The sequence below is a fragment of the Giraffa tippelskirchi genome, chromosome 11 (genome assembly GCF_054371585.1).
Source record: "Giraffa tippelskirchi isolate mGirTip1 chromosome 11, T2T-mGirTip1v1.2.pri, whole genome shotgun sequence".
In the NCBI taxonomy this organism is placed as follows: Eukaryota; Metazoa; Chordata; class Mammalia; order Artiodactyla; family Giraffidae; genus Giraffa; species Giraffa tippelskirchi.
In genome coordinates this window covers 119,125,403-119,153,346 of record NC_137285.1, presented here as the reverse complement: position 1 = coordinate 119,153,346, position 27,944 = coordinate 119,125,403, and the positions used below count along the sequence as shown (strand labels likewise).

At 43.4% G+C, this 27,944-nt stretch overlaps 1 protein-coding gene across 1 annotated transcript in view; it reads left to right on the top strand.

Moving 5' to 3' along the window:
* Nucleotides 1-2,771: 2,771 nt before the first annotated feature.
* The window catches only part of OLFML1 (olfactomedin like 1), a 30,336-nt gene continuing 5,163 nt past the window's right edge, over nt 2,772-27,944 (top strand). Inside the window, exons 1-2 of the mRNA XM_081540903.1 lie at nt 2,772-3,346; nt 6,088-6,376. Coding sequence (XP_081397029.1) covers nt 3,218-3,346; nt 6,088-6,376 — 418 coding nt within the window. The 5' untranslated portion in view covers nt 2,772-3,217. The remainder of the gene's footprint in view (nt 3,347-6,087; nt 6,377-27,944) is intronic.

The following is a 27,944-nucleotide window of genomic DNA, read 5'->3' as shown; positions in this document are numbered from 1 at the left end:
ACCACCAGTGATGAAGATGGCAAAGAATTCCAAGAGGACTGGGAAACTGAGTGAGATCAGCCTCAGTGGGCTGGTTAGGCTGGGCAGCAATGTGTCCAGTTCTGACTTGTCACATAAGGAAAAATAGCAACTCAGGGCTGGGCTTACAGATCAAGGACTAGTGACTCAGATCTAGCCACACTGGGGACATAGTGGTGGTTGACAAGGGTTTAAGTTTCCTCTCTCAGGATACCAGGGCAGGAGAGCAGAAGGATCACAAGTGTTAGTAGCTCAGTCGTGCCTAACTGTTTGTGACGCCATGGACTGCAGCCCACCAGGCTCCTCTGTCCTTGGGATTTTCCAGGCAAGGATACTGGAGTGGGTTGCCATTTCCTTCTCCAGGGGATCTTCAGTTGCAAAGAAGAAAAGGGAGTCACTGTGCTTGGTCACTGTCCTCCCTAAGGAGCTTATTGCAGTAGTCAAGGCCAGAGATTAAATGTCAGGGAGGCCGAGGAGCCAAGTGAATAATTTTATCCCAACAGCGGGCTGAGGGCACCAGGCCATCTTTTTCTTTCCATGGAGTTAAGGTCTGCTCTGAATAAGAAAGGCCACAGCTGGCCACTGTATATCAGTCAAAGCTGTGACTATCTCCAAAGTGAGTTTAATTTTCCTTTGTGAGATTTCTGGTCACAAGAACATGAGGGTTTCCACTCTGGTTCTGCCTCATGGCTCATCAATCCTAATGGGTTAGGGGTTCCAGCTGCATACTTTACTGCCTTGGGAATCACGAGAGTAAAGCTCACCAAGCAAGACCAGGTGTGGGCAGTTAGAGGTCAGAGGCCAGGTGTGTCTCTACGAAGCAGGTGAATGAGGAGAGAGCGTGTGGGGCAGAGAGGGAGTGTCTGGCACGACTGAACTGAGGGCCTCTGAGGCCAAGCTCTTTGGAGCCCCTTTCAGAGGCATGTGGACAAGGGCAGCCTTGGAAGCAGCCCAGGGACACACACATAGTACAATAAGGCCTCCTGCTTCGTTCTCACTGAGTCTCCAATAATCCGCTACGTGCCGTTAGTATTGAATGTATGTGTGCTCATCTGTGCTCAGTCTTGTCTAACTCTTTATGGCCCCATGGACTGTAGCCCATCAGGCTCCTCTGTCCATAGAATTTCCCAGGCAAAATTACTGGAGTGAGCTGCCATTTCCTATTCCAGGGGACCCTCCCAACCAGGGATCAAACCCACATCTCTTGCATTTCCTGTATCGGCAGGCAGATTCTTTACCACTGTGCCATCTGGAAAGCCCCTAGTATTGAAGGTATATTTCATTGTAAAAATAATGTAAGCATGCTATAGAAAACCAAGAAAAAGTGTACCCCAAGAAAATGCCGCCTCCTAAAAATTGTGTTTCACCTCCACTGGATCTTATCCATCTTAGTTCACTATCTCACAGTTAGAAATTGAGGCATTCATCAAGAAAATCAACCAGAGCACTGTTGGTATAAGACTTTATTTTAAAAAGGCAGGCATGAGAGGTTTCCAAAAGAGCCTTCTTACTTGGGGAAGGAGGCTGAGCAGGGCAGTGTTTTTAATGAGAATTTAAGAGGAAGGGTCAGCAGAACTTCACCTATTTCAGAGAATTTCTCTGCCCCTTGATGTCCACAGAGAATTTGTTCTAGGACCAGCCCGTTCCCCATCCTGCATCCCAAAGACACCAAAATCCCACAGTACTCACATCCCTTATATGACATGACTTAGTACACTTACATCCATAGACATAGGGGCCTGAATGTCATCAAAGATAGTTCTTAGAAATAGGGATTGTCCTTAAGGATGAGGAACCGTTGTCTGCGATGATACCAAGAGGGTGAGGAGGGACAGTTAGGGGCTAAAGTCACTTGAAAGAGAGGTAGAGGAACAACTAATGGGAACAAGGACATGCAGGGGCCACGCTGGAAAATTCTTTTAGTGTCTCTTGCAGGGATCAAATACAAACCCAGGTCTTCTGACTCCTGGCCACAGTTCTTTTCACTTCTCACAGATGCCCCAACATTCTCCACTTTGGTTGGTGATTGAGAAAGAAACATGAGTATCCTGGACCCAACCACAGAAGGAGAGGTTAAAATAAGTAGGCCTGAACAGAAAAGGCAAAAAAACGCAAGATTTTACCACTTTGTACTAAGGATGTGAGTTGAGTCCTTTGTATGGCTGGCCTGTTGCTTCCAGTGAAGGGAATTCTGCTACTGGAGAGTGAAAAAACTCAAGGACCTCCTCACTGCTGCTGCTGCTGCTGCTGCTGCTAAGTGGCCTCAGTCGTGTCTGACTCTGTGTGACCCCATGGACTGCAGCCTACCAGGCTCCTCCGTCCATGGGATTTTCCAGGCAAGAGTACTGGAGTGGGTTGCCATTGCCTTCTCCGACCTCCTCACTAAGGAGTTCCATTCCTGATGGTTTGGCTCTGAAAGTGTCCCTGTATCAGTAATTGTTTGGTTCTTAATGAAACGCTTCTGAGCTTGAATTTCAGATTCCTCAGCTATCTACCTGGGTGGCTAGGCCTGTGGCCCATTGCAGCTCTCTTCCCCAAGGGGCAATGGGGCCTGTGCCCTGCCTGCTCAAAGACAGAGGTATAAGAGAGCTTTCCTTTTTTTCCTTGCTGTGCCTTTAAGAGCTGCAGGAATGCGAAGAGAGTCTGGAGGCGGGGTGGGGTCTCCCAACAGGACTTCTGGGAAAAGGATCTCGGGAATTTTGGCCAGAAGCTAAAATGAGAGTCCAGCTCTGAGAAGTTGGGGGTGGTGTGTATGGGGTCAGGGCTGTGATTGGACTGCAGAGTTCTCTAGGGAGGAGGAAAGCAAAAGTAAAAAGGAAAGAGTGGGGGAGAGGGGAGAAATCCTCCCTGCCCCCCTCCCCACCCCATGCATACTCACTCATGCCTGAAGAGGGGGCAGCCACTATCTGCAGAGGGTCCCCTTGTGTCAAAGGTGATGGCAGCAGATGCTGGACCCAGGGAGCTCTCTACCCCGAGTTGGCCTGCAAGGCCTCCGGGGACGGACTTGCCAACAGCTGGACTTGATCACCAGCTTGCAAAGTGAGATCACGCATCAGAGGGAGTAACCAGCAGACTTTGCTGTCCGGCTGTTTTTGGAGATTTTCTCAGCAGCGGCTAGAAAGCAGGAGACCACCACCTGGACCCTTGAGTCTTCGAGAAGCAGCAGCAGAAGAGATTCCCGCCCTAGGTGGTTTGCAGGATGATGCAGGCTCTTAGGCGAGTTTGTATTTTCAGGGCTCTGGTCTTCATGGCCTTCCTGCCCCCACCACAATGCGCCCAGGACCCGGCCATGGTACACTATATCTATCAGCGCTTTCAAGTCTTGGAGGTAGGTGGCATCCATGCCCCTGACCCAGGGAACCTGCCTCCCAGAAGTCACTTTATCTTACCCACACTTCCCTACCTACTGGGATGTGTTTTTCCAGATAGTGAATGATAAGATTGCTAAGGGTACACTGAATATTTTTCATTGTCTAGTGGTTTCTTGAGCAGGGCTTTCCTCTGTTGTCTGATCTGGCAGTTTTTCTCATCTGTAAAATGGACCATTAATAGAATTTACCTCTTACTAATATTCAGAAGATTTAATAAATTAATTCCTACTCAGAACATTGCCTAGCATGGTAGTAAATGTCTAAAATATTATTATTCAATTGCTCAGTTTTTAAAATAGGAAAATTAAACATTTTGGTCATGTTTTCTTCATGTTTTACTATATCAGGAGGATAGCACATTTTAGTTTTCTTTGTATCTTTTAATGGTGAGACTTTAGATCACTGTAAATAGTCATGATATTGGCTTACTGGGAAGCTCGTGCTTCTTTTGCTAAACTGGATTTGGTTTTAGAAATGAGCAGGTTTCAGCAGTATTAAACAGAGAGGAAGTTTCAGGGCCTTTTTCCCAAGTGTTGTAGCTGCCACTTCATTAAAATTTGCAAAACCCAACATTTTTGCAGCAGGGACAGACTCCCTGGGGCAATTGTAACCCTCTGTCCTAACCTTTGACACACCCTGGCATTGACATCAGCTATTTCATATGTCCCGCCTTGCTTTTGTACAAGTTAAATTTTGATAAATTATTTCCCTTCTCTGAAAGACACGCTTATCTCTGATATTTATTTTCTATATTTTCCTGAAAACTCTTTAAGTCCAAACTATTTGGTTACAGTCAGGGTAGAACACTTCCTCAGAGCAGGCTGCACTGGGTTTCTGAGGTTCAGTGAACCGAGGCCTAGGGGCTACAGATGGAATGTTCCCAGGCCAATGGCCTCTTGCTGCTGCCTCGCTGGTTCTCTCCTCAGAGACCTTCCCAGTCTCACTTCCTTACGTTTGCTAGAATTATACTCAACTGTGGTCCCTCTTCATTTACCACAGACCTGCCTTGGGGTTCAGTGCCAGTCTCATCCCTGCAAGCTTTCCACAAGACTTGAGTCTGCCTGCAGACAAGGGTATTGAGTACAGATGGATACTTTCATAGCTATGAAGGTGGACTGAAAAGAACAGGGTATGATTTATGTAGGTCTTCCCACCCTGACTGTAGTGACCTTAGTAGGACGCCAAGTCACAGGTGGCTCCACTGCGGGCCAAGGCAAACACGTGCAAAGTGATGCGATCCCACATCCAGGGGTTTGTGTGGGGTGGGGGTGGGGTAAGAATAAAAGAGGATAGATTTTAGACAATTTCTCTCTCCTCTCTCTCTTCGCCTCTCATCCTCTCTGTTTATCTCTGTCTGGCTCTCCCTCCCTCTCACACACCGTCTCTCCCTACACCTTTCTCTCTCTCAACCTCTCTCTCTTTCATTCTTCAGTGAACCGTCTTATATCCTGCTGTTTGAAGTATGTATTTTTACAGCTTTTGTGGAGAGCATTTTGGTAAACCACCAAATGGTCTTTAAGTATACATCCTGACCCAGAAACCCATCCCATTTCCATTCTTCATTCACTTATTCCTTTTCTAAAAATATATTTTTTAAATTATTTATTTTTGGCTGCTCTGGACCTTTGTTGCTTTGCACGGCTTTTCTCTAGCTGGAGCTAGTGGGGACTACTTTCCGTTGCCACGCACGGGCTTCTCCTTGTGGTGGCTTCCCTTGGGGAGCACGGGCTCAAGGTGAGCGGCCTCAGTACTTGCTCCACGTGGGCTCAGTAGTTGTGGCACACAGGCGTAGTTGCTCCATGGCATGTGGAATCTTCCTGGACCAAGGATTGAACCTGTGTCCCTGCAAGTGCAGGCAGACTCCTAACCACTGGACCACCAGGGAAGACCCCTTAACTTATTCTTTTATTCAGTAAGTTCATATTAAAGTGTGACTATGTGCCAAGTGCTGTGCAGGTGCTAGAGGTGGAGCTTATATCTGGAAATGTATCCTAAGAAAATAATCTGAGAAGTACAAACATGTAAAGACAAAGATTTTCTTCACCATTGTTTGAGTGGCGGATCATTGAAAACTACATAAATGTCCATTATGTTTATGTGTATGTCAGTCGCCCAGTCATGTCTGACTCTTTGTGACCCCATGGACTCTAGCTCACCAGGCCCCTCTATCCATGGGATTCTCCAGGCAAGAATACTGGAGTGGGTTGCCATTCCTTCTCTAGGGAATCTTCCCAATGCAGGGATCAAACCTGGGTCTCCCACATTACAGGCAGATTCTTTACCATCTGAGCCACCAGGGAAGCCCAATGTTCATTAGAAAGACTCTAATGGAATAGATAATGGGATATCAATTCAATGGAATTGTGTTATTAAAATTATGGTATAAATATATATTAATTGGTACTGAAATTTGTTCACAATATGTCAGCAAATTAAAAATGTTATAAAACACACATGTAGCAAAATCACATTAAAATGTTTATATGTGTATGACTAAATGCATAGGAAAACCTAAAGATTTGTACATTAAAGTGTCAATAGTCCTTTGAGTTAAGGAATTATTGGTGATTTTTTTCAATTTCACCCCCTCTTAGCTGTTTGTATTTTAAAAGCCTATTTCTATGAATGAGAGATATTGACATTACTTGGGCAATTTAAATAACTGGAAATAATTTGAGAATTTATTTTCTGACTGAAGCAAGGACTGGAGAAATGTACCCAAGCAACAAGAGCATACATTCAAGATTTCCAAGAGTTCTCGAAAAACATATCCGTTATGCTGGGACGATGTCAGACCTACACGAGTGAGTACAAGAGTGCGGTACACAACCTGGCACTGAGAGTGGAGCGTGCCCAGCGGGAGATCGACTACCTGGAGTACCTGCGGGAAGCTGACATGTGTGAAGAGTCAGAGGACAAGATGCTGGCAGAAAAGCTCATCCAAGAAGCTGAGGAAGAGGAAAGGATCCGGACGCTACTAAATGCAAGTAAGAGAACTGCATCTTTACCACCCCTCTGGGCACTTTCAGAACACAGACCTCACACAGGTAGGGAGACTGACCAAGTAAGAACTGGATGTGTGTTCTTGTGGGCACGTGCTAGGAGAGAAATCTTATCAAGGGACAGGTATCCAAAGGAAAATGTATTCTCAGAAAGCAGCTTTCCCTTTTCCAGAGAGTTCCTAAAACCTCCATAGAAGATCAGGGTGATGGTGTCAGAAGTCAACCCAGGAAGGGCTTGGTTTGGTAGAGGTGTGTGGTCCCACCCTTCCATGGAGAGTGGCAGGTGGGTGGATTCTCTCAGTGCACTGGGAGTAGGGAGAGCGTGCCAAGAAGCAAGATAAAATTGGAAATGGCAACAGCCAATCCTCAGGGCCAAGGACTACTGTGAATTATTATTGTTTGTGGTGTTGGGATGGTGATATATTCAAGGGATTTGTCTCCAATCTTGGGATCCATTAGAATCACTTCTAGGCCATTAAGAATAAGGATTAGGAGCTCAAATGATAATAACAAGTATCAAGCAACAAAAACATAAATGAGAAGGAAAATTTCCTGTGCATGAGTCCATCTCATTAAAAACAATGAGGAAGACAAGTCCCTGCCTCAGAGGCTGTATTCTGAGATGGTTTCATTGAAAATAGGAAAACTTTATGTGCTAACTATGCCTGCCCAAAATATGAGAAAATTCCATCAGATAAACAAGATATAAGCAGCTGAATGCTATCTTTAGGCCAAGTGTTTCATGTATCTTTTCCATGTAATCCTTGTAAAAGCACCTTCAGTCATTTATAAGAAAGGTCTTCCAAAATGAGGTGACTTCTGATCTGAGTTTTGAACATAGTAGTTAGAGAAGGATGAGCAGAAGCCAAGTCAAGTGAGAGTGGCAGCAGATCAAAAGCAAGTAGCACTTCCATACATAGATCTGCAGGGATGGCTGAGTGGAAGCTGTGTGGGGCAGGAAAGTGCTGGGGAGCAAGGCTGAAGGGTCCAGTAGCATCCAGATAGTGAAAGACCTTGCTTGCTAAGTTCAGAGGGTTGAACTTGACTAAAGAAACTATTGCAAACCATTGAACAATTTTTGAGGGGTGTTTAAGATTTTCTTTTCTTTTTCTTTTTTTTAATTTTATTATTGGAGTACAACTGCTTTTCAACATTGTCTTAGTTTCTGTTGTACAACATGAGAGAATCAGCTATATGTTCAGTTCAGTTCAGTCGCTCAGTCATGTCCAACTCTTTGTGACCCCATGGACTGCTGCAGCACGCCAGGCCTCCCCGTCCATCACCAACTCCCGGCGTCTACTCAAACTCATGTCCATTGAGTCAGTGATGCCATCTAACCATCTCATCCTCTATCATCTCCTTCTCCTCCTGCCTTCAATGTTTCCCAGCATCAGGGTCTTTTCAAATGAGTCAGTTCTTCGCATCAGGTGGCCAAAGTATTGGGGTTTCAGCTTCAACATCAGTCCTTCCAATGAACACCCAGGACTGATCTCCTTTAGGATGGACTGGTTGGATCTCCTTGCAGTCCAAGGGACTCTCAAGAGTCTTCTCCAACACCACAGTTCAAAAGCATCAATTCTTCAGCACTCAGCTTTCTTTATAGTCCAACTCTTACATCCATACTGGCTACTGACATACTCACATCCATACTGACTACTGGAAAAACCATAGCCTTGACTAGACGAACCTTTGTTGGCAAAGTAATGTCTCTGCTTTTTATTATGCTGACTAGATTGGTCATAACTTTTCTTCCAAGGAGTAAGCATCTTTTAATTTCATGGCTGCAGTCACCAACTGCAGTGATTTTGGAGCCCCCAAAAATAAAGTCTGTCACTGTTTCCACTGTTTCCCCATCTATTTGCCATGAAGTGATGGGACCAGATGCCATGATCTTAGTTTTCTGAATGTTGAGCTTTAAGCCAACTTTTTCACTCTGCTCTTTTACTTTCATCAAGAGGCTCTTTAGTTCTTCTTCACTTTCTGCCATAAGAGTGGTGTCATCTGCATATCTGAGGTTATTGATATTTCTTCCAGCAATCTTGATTCCAGCTTGTGCTTCCTACAGCCTAGCATTTCTCATGATGTGCTCTGAATATAAGTTAAATAAGCAGGGTGACAATATACAGCCTTGACATACTCCTTTTGTTCCACGTCCAGTTCTAACTGTTGATTCCTGACCTGCACACAGAGTTCTCAAGAGACAAGTCAGATGGTCTGGTATTCCCATCTCTTTCAGAATTTTCCACAGTTTATTGTGATCCACACAGTCAAAGGCTTTGGCATAGTCAATAAAGCAAAAGTAGATGTTTTTCTGGAACTCACTTGCTTTTTCGATGATCCAGCAAATGTTGGCAATTTGATCTCTGGTTCCTCTGCTTTTTCTAAAACCAGCTTGAACATCTGGAAGTTTACAGTTCACATACTGTTGAAGCCTGGCTTGGAGAATTTTGAGCGTTACTTTACTAGCATGTGAGATGAGTGCAATTGTGTGGTAGTTGGAGCATTCTTTGGCATTGTCTTTCTTTGAGATTGGAACGAAAACTGACCTTTTCCAGTCCTGTGGCCACTGCTGAGTTTTCCAAATTTGCTTGCATATTGAGTGCAGCACTTTCATAGCATCATCTTTTAGGATTTGAAATAGCTCAACTGGAATTCCATCACCTCCACTAGCTTTGTTTATAGTGATGCTTCCTAAGGCCCACTTGACTTTGCATTCCAGGATGTCTGGCTCTAGGTGAGTGGTCATACCATCATGATTATCTGGGTCTTGAAGATCCTTTTTGTATAGTTCTTCTGTGTATTCTTGCCACCTCTTCTTAATATCTTCTGCTTCCATTAGGTCCATACCATTTCTGTCCTATATGTATGTGTATATATACATATGTGTGTGTATGTATATATATCCCCTCCCTCTTAGGCCTCCCTCCACTATTGAGCAATTTTAAGCAGAGCCATGAGAGGCAGGAACAGGGCAAAATAGAGAGAGGACACTAATCAGGGAAATGCTGCAGTAAATGGACAACAAGTGATAGTCTCTGCATGAAGTGTCAGTGAGGTGGAGAAGGACAGATGGATTTGAGAGTCATTGTAAGTCGGCATACGCATGGCTTTGTAACTGATAATTGAATGTGAAAAATAAGTGAGAAGGGTAAGTCCAAGTTGCTTCCTAGGTTTGGGGCTTAGGCCATTGGGTGGTTGGTCTGAAATATGTTGAGATAGGAAACCCAGGAGACATTTTGGAGCGCTTACTACTTCACTGTTTTTTGGGTTTTTTTCCTGGAGCACTTTTTACTCTGAGGTCTTCTAGTTCATTTATTTGCTTGCTGTTCATTTTATGCCTCCCCATCTCATATAAGAGCCTGGATCCTGCATTTCGTGTTCAGTGCTGAGTCCCAGTGCCTAGAATAATGTCTATGTTCAATAAATATTTGTCAGTGAGTAACTAAGTGAACAAATGAATGAATGGACAGAGGGATTGTTAACATGGGCAGAGGAGTTATTAGGTTTTGATAGAAAAAAGAACATCTTATCTGTGAGTCAGAAGACAGAGAGGAGAGTGCCTTATCTATAATAAGAAGCACTTGGTCAAACTGGTCAAGTGAGTGGTCCTTTTCAGCCTTGTCTTGAGATGAACCTCCTCCTTCTGAGAGGAAGCGTGTGTGCATGCTGAGTCACTTCAGTCATCTCCACCTCTTTGTGACTCTGTGGACTCTACCCCTCCAGGCTCCTCTGTCCATGAGATTCTCCAGGCAAGAATACTGGAGTGGGTTGCCATTTCCTCCTCCAGGGGATCTCCCCAGCTCAGGGATGAAACCTGCATCTCTTAAACCTCCTGCATTGGCAGACGGTTCTTTACCACTAGCACCATCTGGGAATACCCTGAGAAGGAACAGCTGAGAGTAAACATGGGTGGAGGGATTAGGCAAAAGGGTAAGGATGAGCCAGTGGAAAATGAGCAACTCCCTAAAAAGCTGACCAGGAGGGAGGATTGGCTGTTAATGTAGCCTGAGCTAGAATGTGCCTGAACTTTCATGCCGAGGGTCAGGGAGGACCCCAAGCCTGAACCGTGGTGCTGGATTGGATCCCTGAGACACTCTAAACCCCTCAGGCCTTGAGGTGGCCCCTTTCTACTCCAGCTAGAGCTCAACAGAGGTCCTGAGTCTGGACTTTTTTACAACCCTTATCCTCTGTCTCATCCCTCACATCCTAGATGCCTAAAATATTCCCTCTCCCAGCTCCATGGTGAGTGAAAACTCTTTCAACTTTTTAGGAATTGCTGCTTCCATGCCTGTTGCCTCGGGAGCCCTCTTTTGGTGATCTGTCGGTTTATGATTCAATACGCACTTTTTGCCCCCGACTCTTGGGTGGGCCCTGTGCTCATAGCAGGGACAAAGGAGCAAGCAGAAACACACCTGTATCCTGCGCTGGCTTTCTCACCACTTCTCTTGCTCTGGTCTTGCCTCCTGCTGCCGTCTGCTGTCGCGTACATCTTCCCACAACACACACAGATGCTCTCACTCCTTGGTGTAGGCTGTTTTTGTTGTTTGTCATCAATTATCAACAGCAACAAAAAAATCCACTCAAATTTCAGCATTTTAGATGGGAAAGGCCCATCACAAAGTGGCCCGAGCTGACGTCCTTCTTCTTTCCCCATAATTCACCCACATGCAGTAGCAATTTTTGTGCATATATATATAGGGTAACCATTCCCTTCTCCAGGGAATTTCCTCGACTCAGGGATCGAACCTGGGTCTCCTGCAGTGCTGGCAGATTCTTTACTGTCTGAGGCCCCAGGGAAGCCCTGGTGGGGAAGCCACTCTAACATATATAATAATTTCTGCCCACCCTTTATGACTCAAAATTGCTGTGGATTCTCCATGAACATTTCTGGGGCCCCCACCAGACGGGTTGGCCCCTAGTGCTCCCAGAGCACCTCATTCAGTCTTCTGAGGCAGCACTAACACTCACTACACACATCTGTGTGTATTTGACACTTCAACCAGACTGTGAACATATCTGATGTCTTCATTCCTGTACTCATAGATCCAGGGTCAGGACTTGCTGAGAAGTCTGTAAAAATTGTCTATGGAAGAGACGCTGATAATGGCGCCCCTCAGAGCTTGGTTTAGGGAAAGATGTAAACAGTCACAGCTGTGTGGTTAGTGCTCTGACCTATTGTTTGCAGAGGTTCTGTGCCCAGGGATGGACTTTGGGATGCCAGGGTATTCCCCTTCCATGCACTGTTTGTGTTTTACATATTGTCCCCTCCCCCATTGCTTGGGCCGTTTCTCTTAGTAGCTTTGCTTATGTTAGTTATGCTAATACTGTGTAACAAATTACCACAGCTTTAGCAGTCTAAAATAGTATAAATTTACTATCTTAGAGTTTCTGTGGATTCAGGAGTCCAGGTACAGCTTATCTGGACATTTCGCTCAACAGTCTCTCGTGGGTACAGTCAAGGTGTTAGCTGGGCTACATTCTCACCTTGGTCTTGGGGCCCTCTTCCAAGCTCATTGCTGTTGACAGACTTTACCTTCCTGTGGTTGTAGGATGGAGGTCCTCAGCTTCGAGAAGCCATGCCTCTCCACAGGCAGCCCAGAATGTGGTTGTTGCTCCTTCAAGGCTGAGAGGAGAGTGCTTCTCTTTGGGAAGTGCTCAGTCCCTGTTTTTCATCTGACTTAGGTCAAGCCCACCTATAATCATCTTCCTTTTGATTAACTCAAAGTCAACTGATGTGGGACCTTTAATATTTTTTTTGCTGCACTGAGTCTTCATTGTGGCACTTGGGCTTTTTCTCCAGTTGCAGCGCATAGGCTTCTGATGCGGAACATGGGCTCTAGAGCATGTGGGCTCAGTAGTTACAGTGCCTGGGCTCTGCAGTTTGTGGCACACAGGTTCTCTAGTTGCAGTGTGCAGGCATGGTTGCCCTCAGACACGTGGGATTTTAGTTGTCTGACCAGGAATGAAATCCACATCCTCTGCAATGAAAGGCGGATTCTTAACCACAGCACCACCAGGGAAGTCCCTGGGACCTTAATTACATCTACAGAATTTCCTTAGTTTTGTCTTGTAATGTAACCTAGCAGAACTGTCCTATCCACAGGTGCTGCCCTCACTCAAGGGAAGGAAGTTTGTAGGGCATGAACCTTAGAATTCTGTGCATCCCAGCTGGTACTGTTTCCTCTACCCACCTTCTTCCCACATCTTCCTGTCTTCTAACCTTGGCCGCTGGAACTGTGCCAACTCTGGAACTTCCACTGGAATTCTTAAGACTCAAGTCAGAACCCTTGTGTAGCCAAATATGGGATTATGGGCTAGGGAGGGTCACTAGAGGTCATATTAAGAGTTTTATTCATACATACGTGCAGTCTCAGAGAGTGTCTTTGAAAAACTTAGAAAGATAGGATATTATAACTTTCTTGGAAAGTTCAACATTTTGTTTTAGGAGATTTCCTAAGAAATTTCAACCATTAGTCTAAATGGGATGCTAGGGATAATAAATAAGGTAGAGTTGCTTTGTAATTAAGCCATTTTTTTCTAGAGGTGTCCTCCAGTCTTTAGCCTTTATTTAGAAGTAATCCTCAAATGATGTTCATGTGAGGCCCACAATTCCAGTGATGTTTGGGGCTAAGGTAAAATTCTTAGAATCTTAACTCGAACCCATATAGACTCTCCTCTTTTTCTTTCTTCTTTTTTTTCCCTCTCTCTCTTTTTCTAACACACAATTTAGAATGCAGTGAGTGAAAGTTACCTGAATACAATTTAACTTATAGTTTAAAGTCACTCCGAGTCTTTGGTACTATAATTGCTATAAGTAAAAAAAGAAATTTTGCATTGCACTTGGCAACTTATGGCAAAGCACCACTGGCTCAGATGCCCAGATTAAGAATTTATCTAACTAACAGTCTTTGGCAGATTCCACAAGCTGCATTCTTGTGTGAATCAGAATAGTATTAACCTCTTTTTAACTTGTAAACAGCTTGTAAAGAAAAATTCTCAAGGCAATCAAAACAAGTCATTATAGCATTATTTTATTTCCTGTTTTAGTCCAGCTCCTTTATTTGCAAGGATGCTTGCAAATAACCTCCAGCAACCCTCTCCCTACTGAAGTAAATAACTTGTATCTTTTGTTAGAACATGTTTCAGAGAAGAAAGTGTATTGCTGCAAATTCACATGCCTCTGGGATCCACTCAGGTAGTATAAATTTGAGTGCCTCACATTCAAAACCGTTAAAAATCAAACAAAATAAAACAAACAAGCAAAAATCCCACTGGAAGCCAAATAAAACATATTTGTAAGCCAACTCCCAAGGTCCATTAGTTTGTGATGAGTGGAACAAAACGTTAAGAGATGTATAGCTCTTAAATTGTAACAGAGAAGAATATTTCCCACAAAGGAGTATACACAGGTGTAAGCATAACAGAGTATGAGAGTACTTGTGTTTGTGTTTATGTGTATTTGCACACACATACACACACACAGAAGCTGCATTCACAGGGCAGCAATACCAAAAGTGTAGGTCCAGCTTATTCTATGCTGCCTACTGGAGAGTACCATAGGTCGCTGTGCTGCATTCAAAAAGGCCAATGTACTTCTTGTGTATCCAAATGGAAGGCCTGCGATCTATGAGGATACCACTAGGACCATCACATAGGTATTAATAGAAGGTCCCAAAATTGTTTTTTTTTTAAATAGTTATTTATTATTTATTTGGCTGTGCCGGGTCTTAGTTGCAGCACACGGCATCTTCAGTCTTCGTTGGGACATGCAGGTTTACTTAGTTTCGGCATGCAAACTCTTGGTTGCAGCACATGGGATCTTAGTTCCCTGACTAGGGGTCGAACCTGGGTTTGATCTCACATTGGAAGCATAGAGTCTTAGCCACTAGACCACCAGGGAATCCCCCCTTAAGTTGTTTTATCTGATGGCTTTTGGATCCAGTTGGAGTGAACCTCCCTATTCATTCTCTCTATGACTCATTCATTTATTCATTCACTCAACAGAAGTCTAACTGAATTCCAGAAATACGTTGGCATTATGCCAGGCATTTGAGATGGAACTTTGACTAGGATAACATTCTTGTCCTCAAGAGGAGCCAAATGGGGAAACCATCTAAACCCAGAATAACAGATGGAGTGATGGCTGCTCTGATGGAGGGTGTCACAGAAGCACAGGGGCAGGCATTAGTGTGTGGACACAGCAGTCGCAGGGCGAGGGCTTGGTTGCTCTGTGGCATGTGGGATCTTAATTCCTTGACCAGGGATTGAACTTGCATCCCCTGCATTGCAAGGCAGATTCTTAACCACTGGACCATCAGAGAAGTCTCAAGCTGAGTTTTAATGTTGGAAAAGAACTGATTAAATGGAGAAAAGAATAGAGGGCACTTCAAGCAAATGACCAGCATATGGAGGTGCAAAGGCCTAATCGGGCTTAGGGTTCTGCAGACGTCTGGTGTAGAGGGAAGTGGTAGAGAGGAGATGAAAGAAACAGACAAAAGCTAAACTCCTTTGTGCTGAGCCTCTTCACCTTCTAGCTGTGGAGGATGAAAATATGATGAATAACAGTAGTTAATAGTTATTGAGTGCTTGTGATGTACCTTGTAATCTTTAAGTATTTAAAGGGTTCTTATTGGATTACATCAGGTAATTCTCACAATAAACCTATGTGATAAGTATTAGAATTAGTCCCCATTTTATACATATGGAAATCAGGGCACTGCGTGAATAAATCATGTGTGAACTGTGAGGAGCTAATCCCAGAGGAGGATTCAAACCAAGACAAGCTGACTCCTACATATACTAACCATTCCCACTGTGCTGTTTTGCTTACTCCTATGTAAGCATGGGAGTGTCCTGGCTCAGGTAGGTGTTTTTGGAAGATCATTCTGGCCCCAGTGTTCAGAATGGACTGGTAGTAGGGGAGTTTGGGTGCTCATAAGAGGGAGAGACTGGGGCCAGGCAGGCCATCTCCAGGGCTGTCACAGAGGTCCTCAGGTAGAAGCTCTCTGCTCTGAAACTAAATGCCTGCACCCAGGGGCCTTATTATTGTGGGACATGCATGAACACCATGTCACACCTCTTGGTCTTTATTTGATGATTCCTACTCATAAACAAATTGTTTTAAATCATTCTTTCAAATCCTGGCCAATAAGGGTCAATTCCCCTCTCCCTCTAACCCTTGGTTTTTAATTCCCTGCCTTTTCTTCACTTATTTTTAAACAATGAAATTCCTTTGCTTTCCCCCTGTTTGCTCAGTTAACAGAGGAGGCCCAGCACACACTCCTGTGGTGGAAATCTCAGGTGCATTCCTTTGGGCCTCATCTGATAAGTCACCATATCCAATAGATTCTTCCTTCTGAATATCTCTCAACTTTATTCTTTCCCTCTACCCTGCTCTCTCATCATCTCTAGTCCTGATTATTGCACAAGACTCCTAACTGATCTTCCTGTTCCATGTTTTCATCTTGCATTGCTACCAGGGTTATCATTGCTTTATCATCTTTCAAGGCAACTACAACCTACAGGGTAAAGCAAACCCCATAAAATAACATTAAGTCCTTTACAACCGACCCTGATCTAACTTTCTTCAAATAATTTGTTTTGTTATTCTCTCTGAAAGTAATATCTGCTGATTAAATAAAAACTATGGACATAGTATATACTGTATCTGTTATATTTACTGTTTTATAAAAGTAGATAACAAGCCAACAGTTGAACACAGCACCTTTTTTTTAGTTTTTTTAAAAAATTATTTTTTTTTTATTGAAGTATAGGTGATTCACAGTGTTTCAGGTGTACAGCAAAGTGATTCAATTTTATACATATAAAACTTTGGTTATATGTCTATATTCTTTTTCATTATAGGTTATTATAAGATATAGAATATAATTCCCTGTGCTGTAGAGTAAATCCTTGTTTTTTATTTAATACATATATTACTGTCATATCTATTAATCCCAAATTCCTAATTTATCTCTCCCTCCCTTCCCCCTTTGGTAACCATAAGTTTTGAACACAGCAGCTTTGAACATTTTCAGCTTAGTCTTGTCCCAGTACTGTCTAGCCCCATCTACCTGATTCTCTATGCTTTGTTGAACCTGCTATTCTGAAAGCTTACTTTCATGTAGTATACTAAAGTATACTCCATGCGTCTCTACACTGTTCATGCTCTTTCCTCAAGTCTAACACAGTACCTGGCACAGAGTATGGGTCAGTATTTTCTGACATTGAGGAGCAGTTTATTGGAAAGTGGAAGCAACTATTTACCAGGGATTCCATTAAGCCTCTTTTGTCTGGTATGTTGTCCAATACCCATGACAACTCAGCTAGGTAGATACTACTATGACTTCTATTCAGATGATGAAACTGTGACTCAGTTTCCTGCTATGTTGAAGAGTAAGCACCACCCCCTAGATTCATCTCAGTTTCCCTATCTGCCCACAGTTCCCATACCCTGACCCCTGCACCAGGTATCTGCCACAACAGTGCTATATGACAAACCACTTTGAAATTTAGTGGATTAAAACAATCATTGATTATTTCCCAGGAGTCCACAGGGCAGCTGGGCAGTTCTGTTAGCCTGGGCCAGTCTCAGCTGTTCTCAGCAGACTCCCTAGTACATCCACAGTTAGTGGCATGTTCCCCAGTGGATGACCAGCTAAGGACGGCCTCAGCTACAGTGGCTTGGTTCTTCTCCACGTGACATCTCATCTTTTGGAGGCAAACCTGGGCTTGTTTTCATGGTTGAGGAAGATGTCTAAGGGAGAGAGCACAAGCATACCAAGAGCTGGTTGCTTTCATCAAGTTTTTTTGGCCAAAGCAAGTTCACGTCTGGCTCTGGAGCCCATCCTTCCAGCAGAACTTCTAATAACATCTGTATGAGACTTTTGGTCTTGCTGCTATTGGAAAGAGGCAGTCATCAAGATGAGTTTTTAAGTATGCAAATGTCTCTATGAAGGCAATGGATGGAGCATTAATGTGACTGAGGGGAGACTGAAGAACCTGTCAGAGGGCTGCTGCAAAGTTTAGGATGAGGTAAGCAAGTGCTACAACAGCACACTTTGAGAAAGGATAGAACAGCGTCAGTATGGACTGATTGCATAGGAAGAATTCATGGCAAAATGTCAAAATGATTCTGTTTTCTAGCTAGATAAATGGGAGAATGGCAGTATCACACCTCGACATTGAGAACATTTTCATCCTTTTCAGTTTAAGTAAGAATATTAAAGGAAAAAAAAAAATAACCCACTATGCAGAAACCAAAACCCAGCTTAGTCTTTAAATAAAAATTAAAATAAAAGCAAAAAGTTCATAATTATAAACTTGAAATGCTTAAGATGTTGCAACAGTTAGATAACTAATGCAAAACAGAGGCTGCTTGATCAGAAATTCCCTGGAGGACTGCCCAGTTCCATGCTTCACTTGTGCATGAGTGTTAACCAGCCTGGATCCTCTAGGACAACAGTTTTCAAACTTTTATCTCAGAAACTCATTACATTTAAAAAAAAATTATTCAGGACCCTAGAGAGTTTTTGCTGATATATGTTAACATCTCTTGATATTTAACATATTCACAGTTAAAATAGAGAAATTGTAGTATGTGCCAGATGCTAATCTAGGACAGGATATCTAGCAGTGAACATAGCATATTAGACAAAAAGCCCTGCCCTCATAGAGTTAATATTCTATGAGGGGAGTCAAACAATAAATATGTTAGCATGAAAATTTACAATATGTCAGAAGTTAAATACTACAGAAGAAAACCAGCTAAGGTAAGGAGGTTATGGAAAGCTGGCCTCTTCTGAAAGGACACATGTGAAGGAGGTTGGCTGTGTTGAACTCCAGCTGTAGAGACTCACAGTGGAAGCTGTGAACTCACTCCTGCTCACAGGTCTTCCCAGCTTCCTCACACTCCATGCTGTCGAGCAGCACAGAGCCATACAAACCAACAGCCATGCACCCTCTGTTTTCTTTCTCAGACTCGATGGCTAATCACCAATAAAGGGAAGCTGGCAGGGCTCTGTACTGGGTGTCATGAAATACTTTTAGAGTTGGGAACCTAGATAAACCTTTAATGTGGTTTTGCTAGGCTTCCCAGGTGGCGCTAGAGGTAAAGAACCTGCCTGCCAATGCAGGAGACATAAGAGACACAGACAGGTTCAATCCTTGGGACAGGAAGATTTCCTAGATGAAGAAATGGCAACCCACTGCAGTATTCTTGCCTGAAAAATCCCATGGACAGAGGAGCCCGATGGGCTATAGTCCACAAGGTCGCAAACAGTAAGACATGGCTGAAGGGACTTAGCATGTGGTTTTGCTAAAGAGTTCTGTGAAACTCATCAAAATACATAGAGCATGTATTGTACGCCAGGCTCTGTTTAAGCACTCACCCTGGATTCACAGCCCTTCTGCAGAGCCAGATCTTCCCGTGGCTCACTGAGTACCATTCCATATAAGCTGGTCCTCCTGCCCTCCTGCCTTCCATCTAGTCAGGCTTTCTAGACAGTGAAATAGCACTTGCTATTGTCCACATGTACCTCTTGTTATCTGAATCTACTTGATTTCTAAGTTGGCCTAGCATGCATTGGGGTAGCACCTGACTAATACTACATTATCTGAATCTAACTGATTCCTGAGTTTGGACAGTAAGCAATAAGAATTTCAATAGTGAGTGAGATATGTACCATGTCCCAGGCCCTGTGGATAAAAAGACAAATAAAGCATAGCTTCTGCCTAAAATGCTTGCAAGGAAACAGTGAGGAGACAATTCCAATTCAGCCCCAGAATTGCCCTGGAAGAGGACTGCACAGAATGCTTTGGACACACAAGAAACAGCAAGTAGCTGCTCTGCAAGAGTCACAGATATTGTTTAAAAGGACAAGACGATGCATCCCAAGTTAGCGAAGATGAGCTAAGGAAAAGTAGAGGCAAAGTCTCAAACTTGTGAGAGGCCAGGGCAAGCTTGGTGATGACTAATTAGTCGAGTGTGGTGGGGAAGTGACAAAAGAGGTCAGATGAGGGACCCTGGATGCTATGCTGACATATCAGAAATGTATTCTGTGGGAAACAGACTCACAGAGAATGAACGTACGGTTGCTGGGGGAATGGATGCGGGGAAGGGATAGTTAGGGAGTTTGGGATGAACATGTACACACTGCTATATTTAAAATGGATAACCAACAAGGACCCACTGTAGAGCACGGGGAACTCTACTTAGTGTTATGTGGCTGCCTGGATGGTAGGGGAGCTTCAAGGGGAATGAATAAATGTATATGTATGGGTGAGTCCCTTCACTGCTTACCAAAACTATCACATCATTAACATTGTTAATCAGCTATACCCCAATACAAAATAAAAATTTTAAGTTTTATATATATATATATATAGGAAAAAGCATAACTGCCACTAATTTCCAGGACACACTAAACAACTTGAAGTTTTATAATTGACTACTCATCTGAGAGCTGTCATTTTTGACATCCTCATGTAACTGTCACTTTCTAGGTACTAACAAATGTTTATTAACAATAATACAATTCAGGTGGTTGAAGGAGTCCAGATTTATTTATTTTTGGTTGCACTAGGTCTTGCTTGCTGTGTGAGGGCTTTCTCTAGTTGTGGTGAGTGGGGACCTCTCTTCATTGTGGTACATGGGTTTCTCATTGCAGTGGCTTCTCTTGTTGCAAACCTCAGGCTCTAAGCACGTGGGCTTCAGTAGTTGCAGCACATAGGATCAGTAATTGTGATTCGTGGGCTTTAGAGAGCAGGTTCTGCAGTATGTGGAATCTTCCCAGATATTGGCAGGCAAATTCTTAACCACTGGACCACCAGGGAAGTCCCAAGAAGTCAAAATTTTACCTTTTATTGGTTGACCTCAGCACTGTCATGGCACAGGTGGGTGTGCCATTTAGCTTGCTGATGTATTACAATGAGTGTATAATGAGGGTCAAGGCCTAGTGGAAGTCAAATCTTATGCCATCTTGGGCCTGGTCAGTTCTAATCAGTTTTTGTCATATCCTCAATGTCATTCTTTTAAAGGTTGTGCCCTGTCCCCTTCCCTTCTGTCTCACAACCTGGAGTCTGGCTTATCACTCAGTTCCCACAAACTAATCAGTTACCTGACCTCTCTTTTTCTATTTCTTGAATCTGTGCCCATTTTTTCACTCCCATCACTATTTAGATTTTTCTCACCTGGATTATGCTTATAGACTCTCCACCTGTCTCCCTGTATCCCCTCTCCTCCACCTCTACCCCCAGTTAATTCTCTACTAATAACCAGCACAGTTTTTATTTTTTATTTTTAAATATTTATTTGGCTGTGCCAGGTCTTTGCTGTGGCATGTGTCATCTTTAGTTATAGCATGTGGAATCTAGTTCCCTGACCAGGGATCAAACCCCGGCCCCCTGCATTAGGAGTAGCAAGTCTTAGCTCCTGGAACACCAGAAAGTCCCACATCACTGTTTTTAAAATATAACTCTGATTGAGTCACTCCCTTACGGAGGGAAAAGTCTCACCAAGTCTGGAGAGTATTACTATTAAATAAGGGGAAAAATATTAAGAACATTCAAATAAGTGATATTTATAAATGAATTCACTCTGAGGCCTTGGGCCAAATTCTACCCTAATTGCTTGTCTACAACTCTGCCTGAGGGGTAAACCACAGATTCTCATTCTCTGGTTTGCAAAATGTCAGTATCTCTGTTAAATAATTTGCATCTTGGCTGGACTCAAAGGTTTTCAATTTATTTCCTATCCTTCCTCAACCTTTTACTTCTGTTAATCATCTCTTCTAAGAGAGGCACAGCAAGGAGTTTTAACTTCCCCTGCTACTCAAACATTGGAAGTATATTCTTCCCAAATTCCAAAAGAAGAGGATTTTATAAAAAAAAAATTATATAATATTCACCTGAATAAACTGTACAACATTCAGGCTAAACCTCTCATTTTACAGGTGGAAAAGCTAAAGGTAGATTGACCAAGCCGCTTTTAGGGAGTCACATAGAGAACCAAATGGAGTCCAGACCACTGAGATCTCTGACTCCCGGGCCCAGGTTCCAGCTACAAGGGACAGGAGAAAGCTGAAGGAAGCACACAGAGGAAAATTCTGTGCTTTCTTCCCCAGAACTGTGTTTCCATGATTAAAACCATCTAGCACTCTCTTGTTTTGCTATTTCTTCAAGGATTCTATATTAGAAAAGAGGAGTAGAAAGAGGAAGAAGAATGTTTGTATTAATTATTGCTATATTATATTATTTAAAAAAATATTTATTTGGCTGTGCCAGGTCTTAGTTGTGGCAGACAGGTTTAGCTATGGCATGTGGGATCTAGTTCCCTGATCAGGGATCGAACCCTGGCCCCCTGCATCGAGAGTGTGGAGCTTAACCAGTGGACCACCAGGAAAGTCCCATTTCTGCTATATTTTAAATGAATATTTTATCACTGATGAGACATGGATTGTGCCTTGTTCTTAGCCACAGTCCCTCATAGCTGGCTGGAAGTCTGCTGACTTTCCTCCAAGAGGAATGGGCAGGCTTGGAGCTTCCTAGTCAGGGCAGATATCTTATCACCCTGCTAATACACCCCAAGGAGTCCATTGCCCTCATCTCGCCCTCTCTAGGCATACCCAGGCTCACCCATTCTCCACCCCTTCCCACCATGTGCACACGCCCATCTACCATGTCCCTTGGGCTGGCGGGGGGTGTCCTGGCTAGGAGTGTCCTAGCTGGCCCTGCCTTCCAGCTCAGATTGAGCTCAGAGGCTCCCTTAATTGGGTGATCTATCAGGTTACTTATTCAAACCTTTGTTTTTTTTAGTTGGAAGATAGAGATAAAATATCTACCACTTACATGAACTATAAGATCTAGATAAGCAAAGAAGCACCTAATCACAGTACCAAGCATATTACATGTATTTGTAGGAATTTATTAATTTTTCAAGCTTTTGGACTTGTTCCTCAATAGGGAACAGTTTCTGAGCTTCTCTCATGGCCCATGGGACCACCCCTTTCCCATTAAAGGTATCTGTGATCACGTATAGTCCTAAATCCTTGTTCGTTCATCATCTGTCATCACAGAGCTTGTGGGAAGAGTAGAGCATTCACATGAGACAGATTCAGCTGGTGAAACTGAGAAAAGGTATACTGAGCCTTGGCAGAGATAGGTCCTGGTAAGCAAGGCAGCCCACCCCTCTCTCTTCCACACCACAGCTCATAGCCCTCAAAGTTCAGCATGGAAGGGGATCCTTCTGTTAGCTGCTCCTGCAATGCAGACAAAGGACCTTGAGTGCCATGTTGAGATATTTGAAACTTATTCTAAGCTTCCCAGCTGTCCCAGGCTTCTCTACCTTTCCTAGGGATTTGATCTCTATAACCCAGGCCAACCAGGATGAAGCTGACCCAGAGGCCATAGGGAAACAATCCCCTAGTCTGGTAAAGCAGGTCAGTAATGGGACATGGTGGAAACTGTTGGCTGAGAGACTTCCATAATGATGCTGAAAAGTCAGCCTCTGTGTACCAGTGTAGAATTAAATCTCAGAGACAGAGTTTTGGGTGAAGTAGAAAAGAATAGCTTTATTGGTTTGCCAGGCAAAGGGGACACAACTGACTGGTGCCCTAAAAAACTGTAGTCCTAACCTGGGAGGATTTGGTGGTTCTAGGGCGGTAGCTGATAAGAATCAAGGTGTGTGCAGGGCCTGCCCTCCTTTAATACAGCCTCAGGTGGTCTCTTGATGAGCTTCTCAAGGTTGTCAAACTGTGACCTTCTCTTGAATGAAGAATGCTAACATCTTCCAACCTGATCAACCTAGACCGCATGTTAAAAAGCAGAGATATTACTTTGCCAACAAAGGTCTGTCTAGTCAAGGCTATGGTTTTTCCAGTGGTCATGTATGGATGTGAGAGTTGGACTATAAAGAAAGCTGAGTGCTGAAGAATTGATGCTTTTGAACTGTGGTGTTGGAGAAGACTCTTGAGAGTCCCTTGGACTGCAAGGAGATCCAACCAGTCCATCCTAAAGGAGATCAGTCCTGAATATTCATTGGAAGGACTGATGTTGAAGCTGAAACTCCAATACTTTGGCCACCTGAGGCAAAGAGCTGACTCATTGGAAAAGACCCTGATGCTGGGAAAGATTGAAGGTGGGAGGAGAAGGGGATGACAGAGGACAAGATGGTTGGATGGCATCACCAACTCAATGTAGATGAGTTTGAGTAAACTCCGGGAGTTGGTGATGGACAGGGAGGCCTGGCATGCTGCAGACCATGGGGTCGCAAAGAGTCGGACAGGACTGAGTGACTGAACTGAAATGAACTCAGCAGCTTCCATTTGTTGGGGATTTTAGTTCTTCAGGAGAGCTCAAAGATACTATTATATGTATCTCTTGAAGTCAACCAAGACCCTGCCCCAAGGCTGCAAGATTGTTTCTTGACTTGCCTCCCTCTTCCCTGTTTAGCAACTGTTGCCTTTGCTCTTTGGAACTCAGGGAAGGTCATGGAGGCTGGAGTCTATTCCCTAGAAAAAGGGGACACAGAAATGCTTTTGAGCCCAGGAGCTCCACAGGGTTCTATTCAGTTTCAATAGATTACCCCAAAGTTTGGTCCTGGCCATGATGTGAGCCATGCAAGTCCTCTGGGAGCAGCCACAGATGGCATGACTATTGGAAGGACTGACTCTCTAGGACGTGGCTCTCCCCAACCACACCCCTGCCATATACTGCCTTGGTGACAATATTGTGTCACATTTTTAAGTAAAATAATGCATTTGAAAGTATTATAAAAACCCTAAAGTGCTTTACAAATTATTATTACTTAAGACAGATCTGCAGTCAGAACTCTGGGTGTGCAGCCCTATTTAAACCCTAGAAAAACATCTGCTTGAATGAACCTACCTTCCTTACTAATTCAGTAGATGTTTATTGAACCCACAGAGCTCTCAGGCAGTGGAGTACAATAGTAAACATGAACACAAAGGCCTTGTTTTGTGGATCTTATAGTCTAGTGGAGGAGAAGGACAGCACAGTAGTAAATAAAATAGATAACATAATTACAAAACTCAATAAATGATCTCAAGGAAATAAGAGAGATACTACAGTAGATCACTTTAAATTTAGATACAGTAGTCACAGGAAGCCTCTTAAGGAGATGAAATTGAAACTGATATTTGAAGGATGAGTAGGATCAGACTGTGGAGGATCAAAGTAAAGAACACTCCCAGCAGAAAGAATTTCAAGTGCAAGAGTCCTGAGGTGGAAACAAACTTGACAGCTCCCAGAATAGCAGGAAAGCCAATGTAATGTCCACACAGTGAGGCAAGGTACAGAGAGGCAAGGTGGGAGTGTAGGGAGGGAGTGGAGGATCAAGTCCCAGAGACAGGGAGAAGCCAAATCAGATAGATGTTTTAAGCCAAGTTAGGATTTTATTCCAAGAGTGGTAGGGAAAAGCATTTAGCAAGTCAGTCACATAATTTATGTTTTTATACAGATCACTCCTACTGCTTTGTGGAGAACATTCTGTAGATAAGCAAAAGTAAACTCAGAGAGACAAATTAGTGGTAGTGGTCCAGGCAAAAGGTGAAGATTCATAGAGTGCAGGGGGAAAGGAGGGGGTGGAAAGAGGAGGATATAGAAATATATTGAGCATTTTAATTTAAGTATAACATCATAATTTAAAGTTAGGTTTACTACCAGCACTTGCCAGTGTGGAGAGATGGAAAGAAAGGAATCAAAGATGACTTCTGGGCAGGTAATTTGATTGATGATTTTTGCTTGAAATGGGGAGAGGAAGAGAGTTTGGGGAATAAAAGCAAGAGTTCTGCTTTGTACAAAGGAAGTTTGAAGGTAGCCAAATAGGAACATGGAGTAGGCTGTTGGATGAAACAGTTTAGGGCTAAATAGACATCTAGATAAGATGTCATTCCAGATAGAAATTTTTATTTATTCATTATTCAGAATTTACAGTGCTATTCAGAGCCATGGGAAAGAATGAAGTTACTTGGAAAGTTATTGTAAATAGAGAAAAGAAAAGGTCTGAGGACAAAACACTTAAAGGTAGATGATGATAAGGGACCAGTCATGAATGCCAAGAGAAAAAAAATCCAGAAAGATAGGAGGACAAAGAAAAGCAGAGGTGTTCTACAATGAAGAGAAGAAAGAGTTTCAGGGAGAAGTAGCAATCAAGTGATCAAAGTTAACTGAGAAGTTGATCACGATGAAGACTGAGAATTGACCGTTAGATTTTGCAACATGAAAGTTGTTGGTGACCTTGAGAAAAGCTGATCCAGTGGAGCAGGCAGTGGAATTTAGACCTGTGGAGACCTGGAGCTGATCTGAGTAGCTTAGGGCATAATTGGAGGTGAGGAACCTCCTCTTTTAAGGAGTTTTATTATAAAGTGGAGCAGAGAAATGGGGTCACACTGGGAAGCTTCTAGGATGATCTTATAACCTGGTTGTTTACAGAGGGGGAGGAAGAGACTGTTGGGCAGGAGAACAGAGGTAATTTCAGGTGCTAAGTTCTTGAGTTGGTGAAAGGAACAAGATTCACTGCAGAAGTAGAGAGAGCAGGTGGGAAGGCAAATAATATGGGTTCATGTGCAATTGATTGGTTAGTTGGAAAACTCGTTCATTCAGCAAACACTGGCTTCATTGTGGGTGATGAATTGATTAAAGAACTGTGGTAGGGTTCCTCACCTCCAATTATGCGCTAAGCTACTCAGATCAGCTCCAGGTCTCCACTGGTCTAAATTCCCCTGCCTACTCCACTGGATCAGCTTTTCTCAAAGTCACCAACAACCTCCATGTTGCAAAATCTGAGTCAATTCTCGGTCTTCATCCTAACCAACTTCTCAGTAAACGTTGATTTCTTGATTGCTACTTCTCCCTGAAACTCTTTCTTCTCTTGATTGTAGAACACCTTGCTTTTCTTTGTCCTCCCATCTTTCTGGATTTTTTTTTTCTTGTCATTCATGACTGATTCCCAAATAACTGGCAGTACATGCAATTTGCTAAATGCTTACTCACCTCCACCTCTGGGACTTCTCTGGCCATACATCTTTCTTCCTTGTGTCCACTCTCTCTCCTTTCACCATATTTCTTTTCCTCTGACTCCATTTGGCCTCCAGTTGGCCTGCTGGAGAACCTATGTATTTATTAAGAACAAAATAACAACCCACTGGCACACCTAGTTTCTTATATTGAAGCTTTTGGAAGGATTTGCGGAGGCCCTTGGAATGTTCAGTTCTCCTCAAGAGACTGTTATATATTCAGCAGTCATTCCACCACCTCACCCTATTAGCAGTCAGTGAGGGAGACCCAGAGACTTCCTGTTCTTTTCTTAAGACTTTCCTCTCCTACCTACGATATAGACCTCGGCAGGATTTGAGGGAGACGTACAGGGTTTCTCATGCTTTTAGTCAGGCCACCACACCCTGCCTCTGTGACACTGCTTACTTCATAACAGACTTTCTAAACAGGGCAGTCCCAGCAACAAGCTCATGACTGGAACCGATGACCCACTTTTCCTAAAATGACGAGTGGCATTCATCTAATCTTGACCCACGTCTCTCTCTAACTTGTTCACCATGAGAATTCCAAGACCCTAAGGTCTTCTTGAAGATAGCATGTGTAAGGGCCAGGTGGAAAGGGCTTACACCACTTCTGTCCACATCCCACTGGACAGGACATAGATCAATGGGTACAGCTTATGTACAAAGGAGGCTGCGAACGTGTGACTGGAGAAGAGGAAAATGAAATGGCACTTGATGAACACACACATTTGTCTCTGTGGTGACACAGAGCTCAAGGGAGGGCTTCTCTGGTGGTTCAGTGGTAAAAAAAAAAAATCTGCCTGCTATGCAGGAAGCAGGGGTTCGATCCCTGATCCAGGAAGATCCCAGATGCCGGGAAGCAACTAGGCCTGTTCACCACAGCTATTGAGCCTGTGCTCTAGAGCCCAAGAGCCAGAACTGCTGAGCTAATGTGCCACAACTACTGAAGCCCGTGTACCCTAGAGCTCACACACTGCAACGAGAGCGTAGCCTCGACTTGCTGCCTCTAGAGAAAAGCCCGCACAGCAACAAAGATCCAGCACAGCCAAAAAATATATTAGAAATAAGTAAATATATACATATTGTTAAAAGATCAAGGGAGAAAAAAATCTTCAAGAAGGAGGAACTAATCAATATTGCCATTCTACAGAAAGATCAGCTAAGATACGGACATAAAAAGGTTAAGTTTTCAGTTAGGAAGTCCCTGGCCAAGTTATAAAGGGTCATTTTTGTGAAGTTATGGTGAAGTGAAAGAATGGGAGGTGAAGAAATGGGTGCAGAGAGTACAAACTATAGGAGAATCTAGTTCTATAAAATGGTAGAGTGAAATAAGTTGAAAAGGGTGTCTAATTGTGAGAGAATTGATATTTACAAGCTAAAGAACTAGTAGTGAAGGAGAAATCTGAGCTAGAAAGGGGAATGATTCATGGAGGAAATCTAGAAGGCAGGAAAGGATGAGACAGGAGTGCAGGTGAACTAATTAGTCTTCACAGGAGGAATGGCATGGCCGCTTCGAA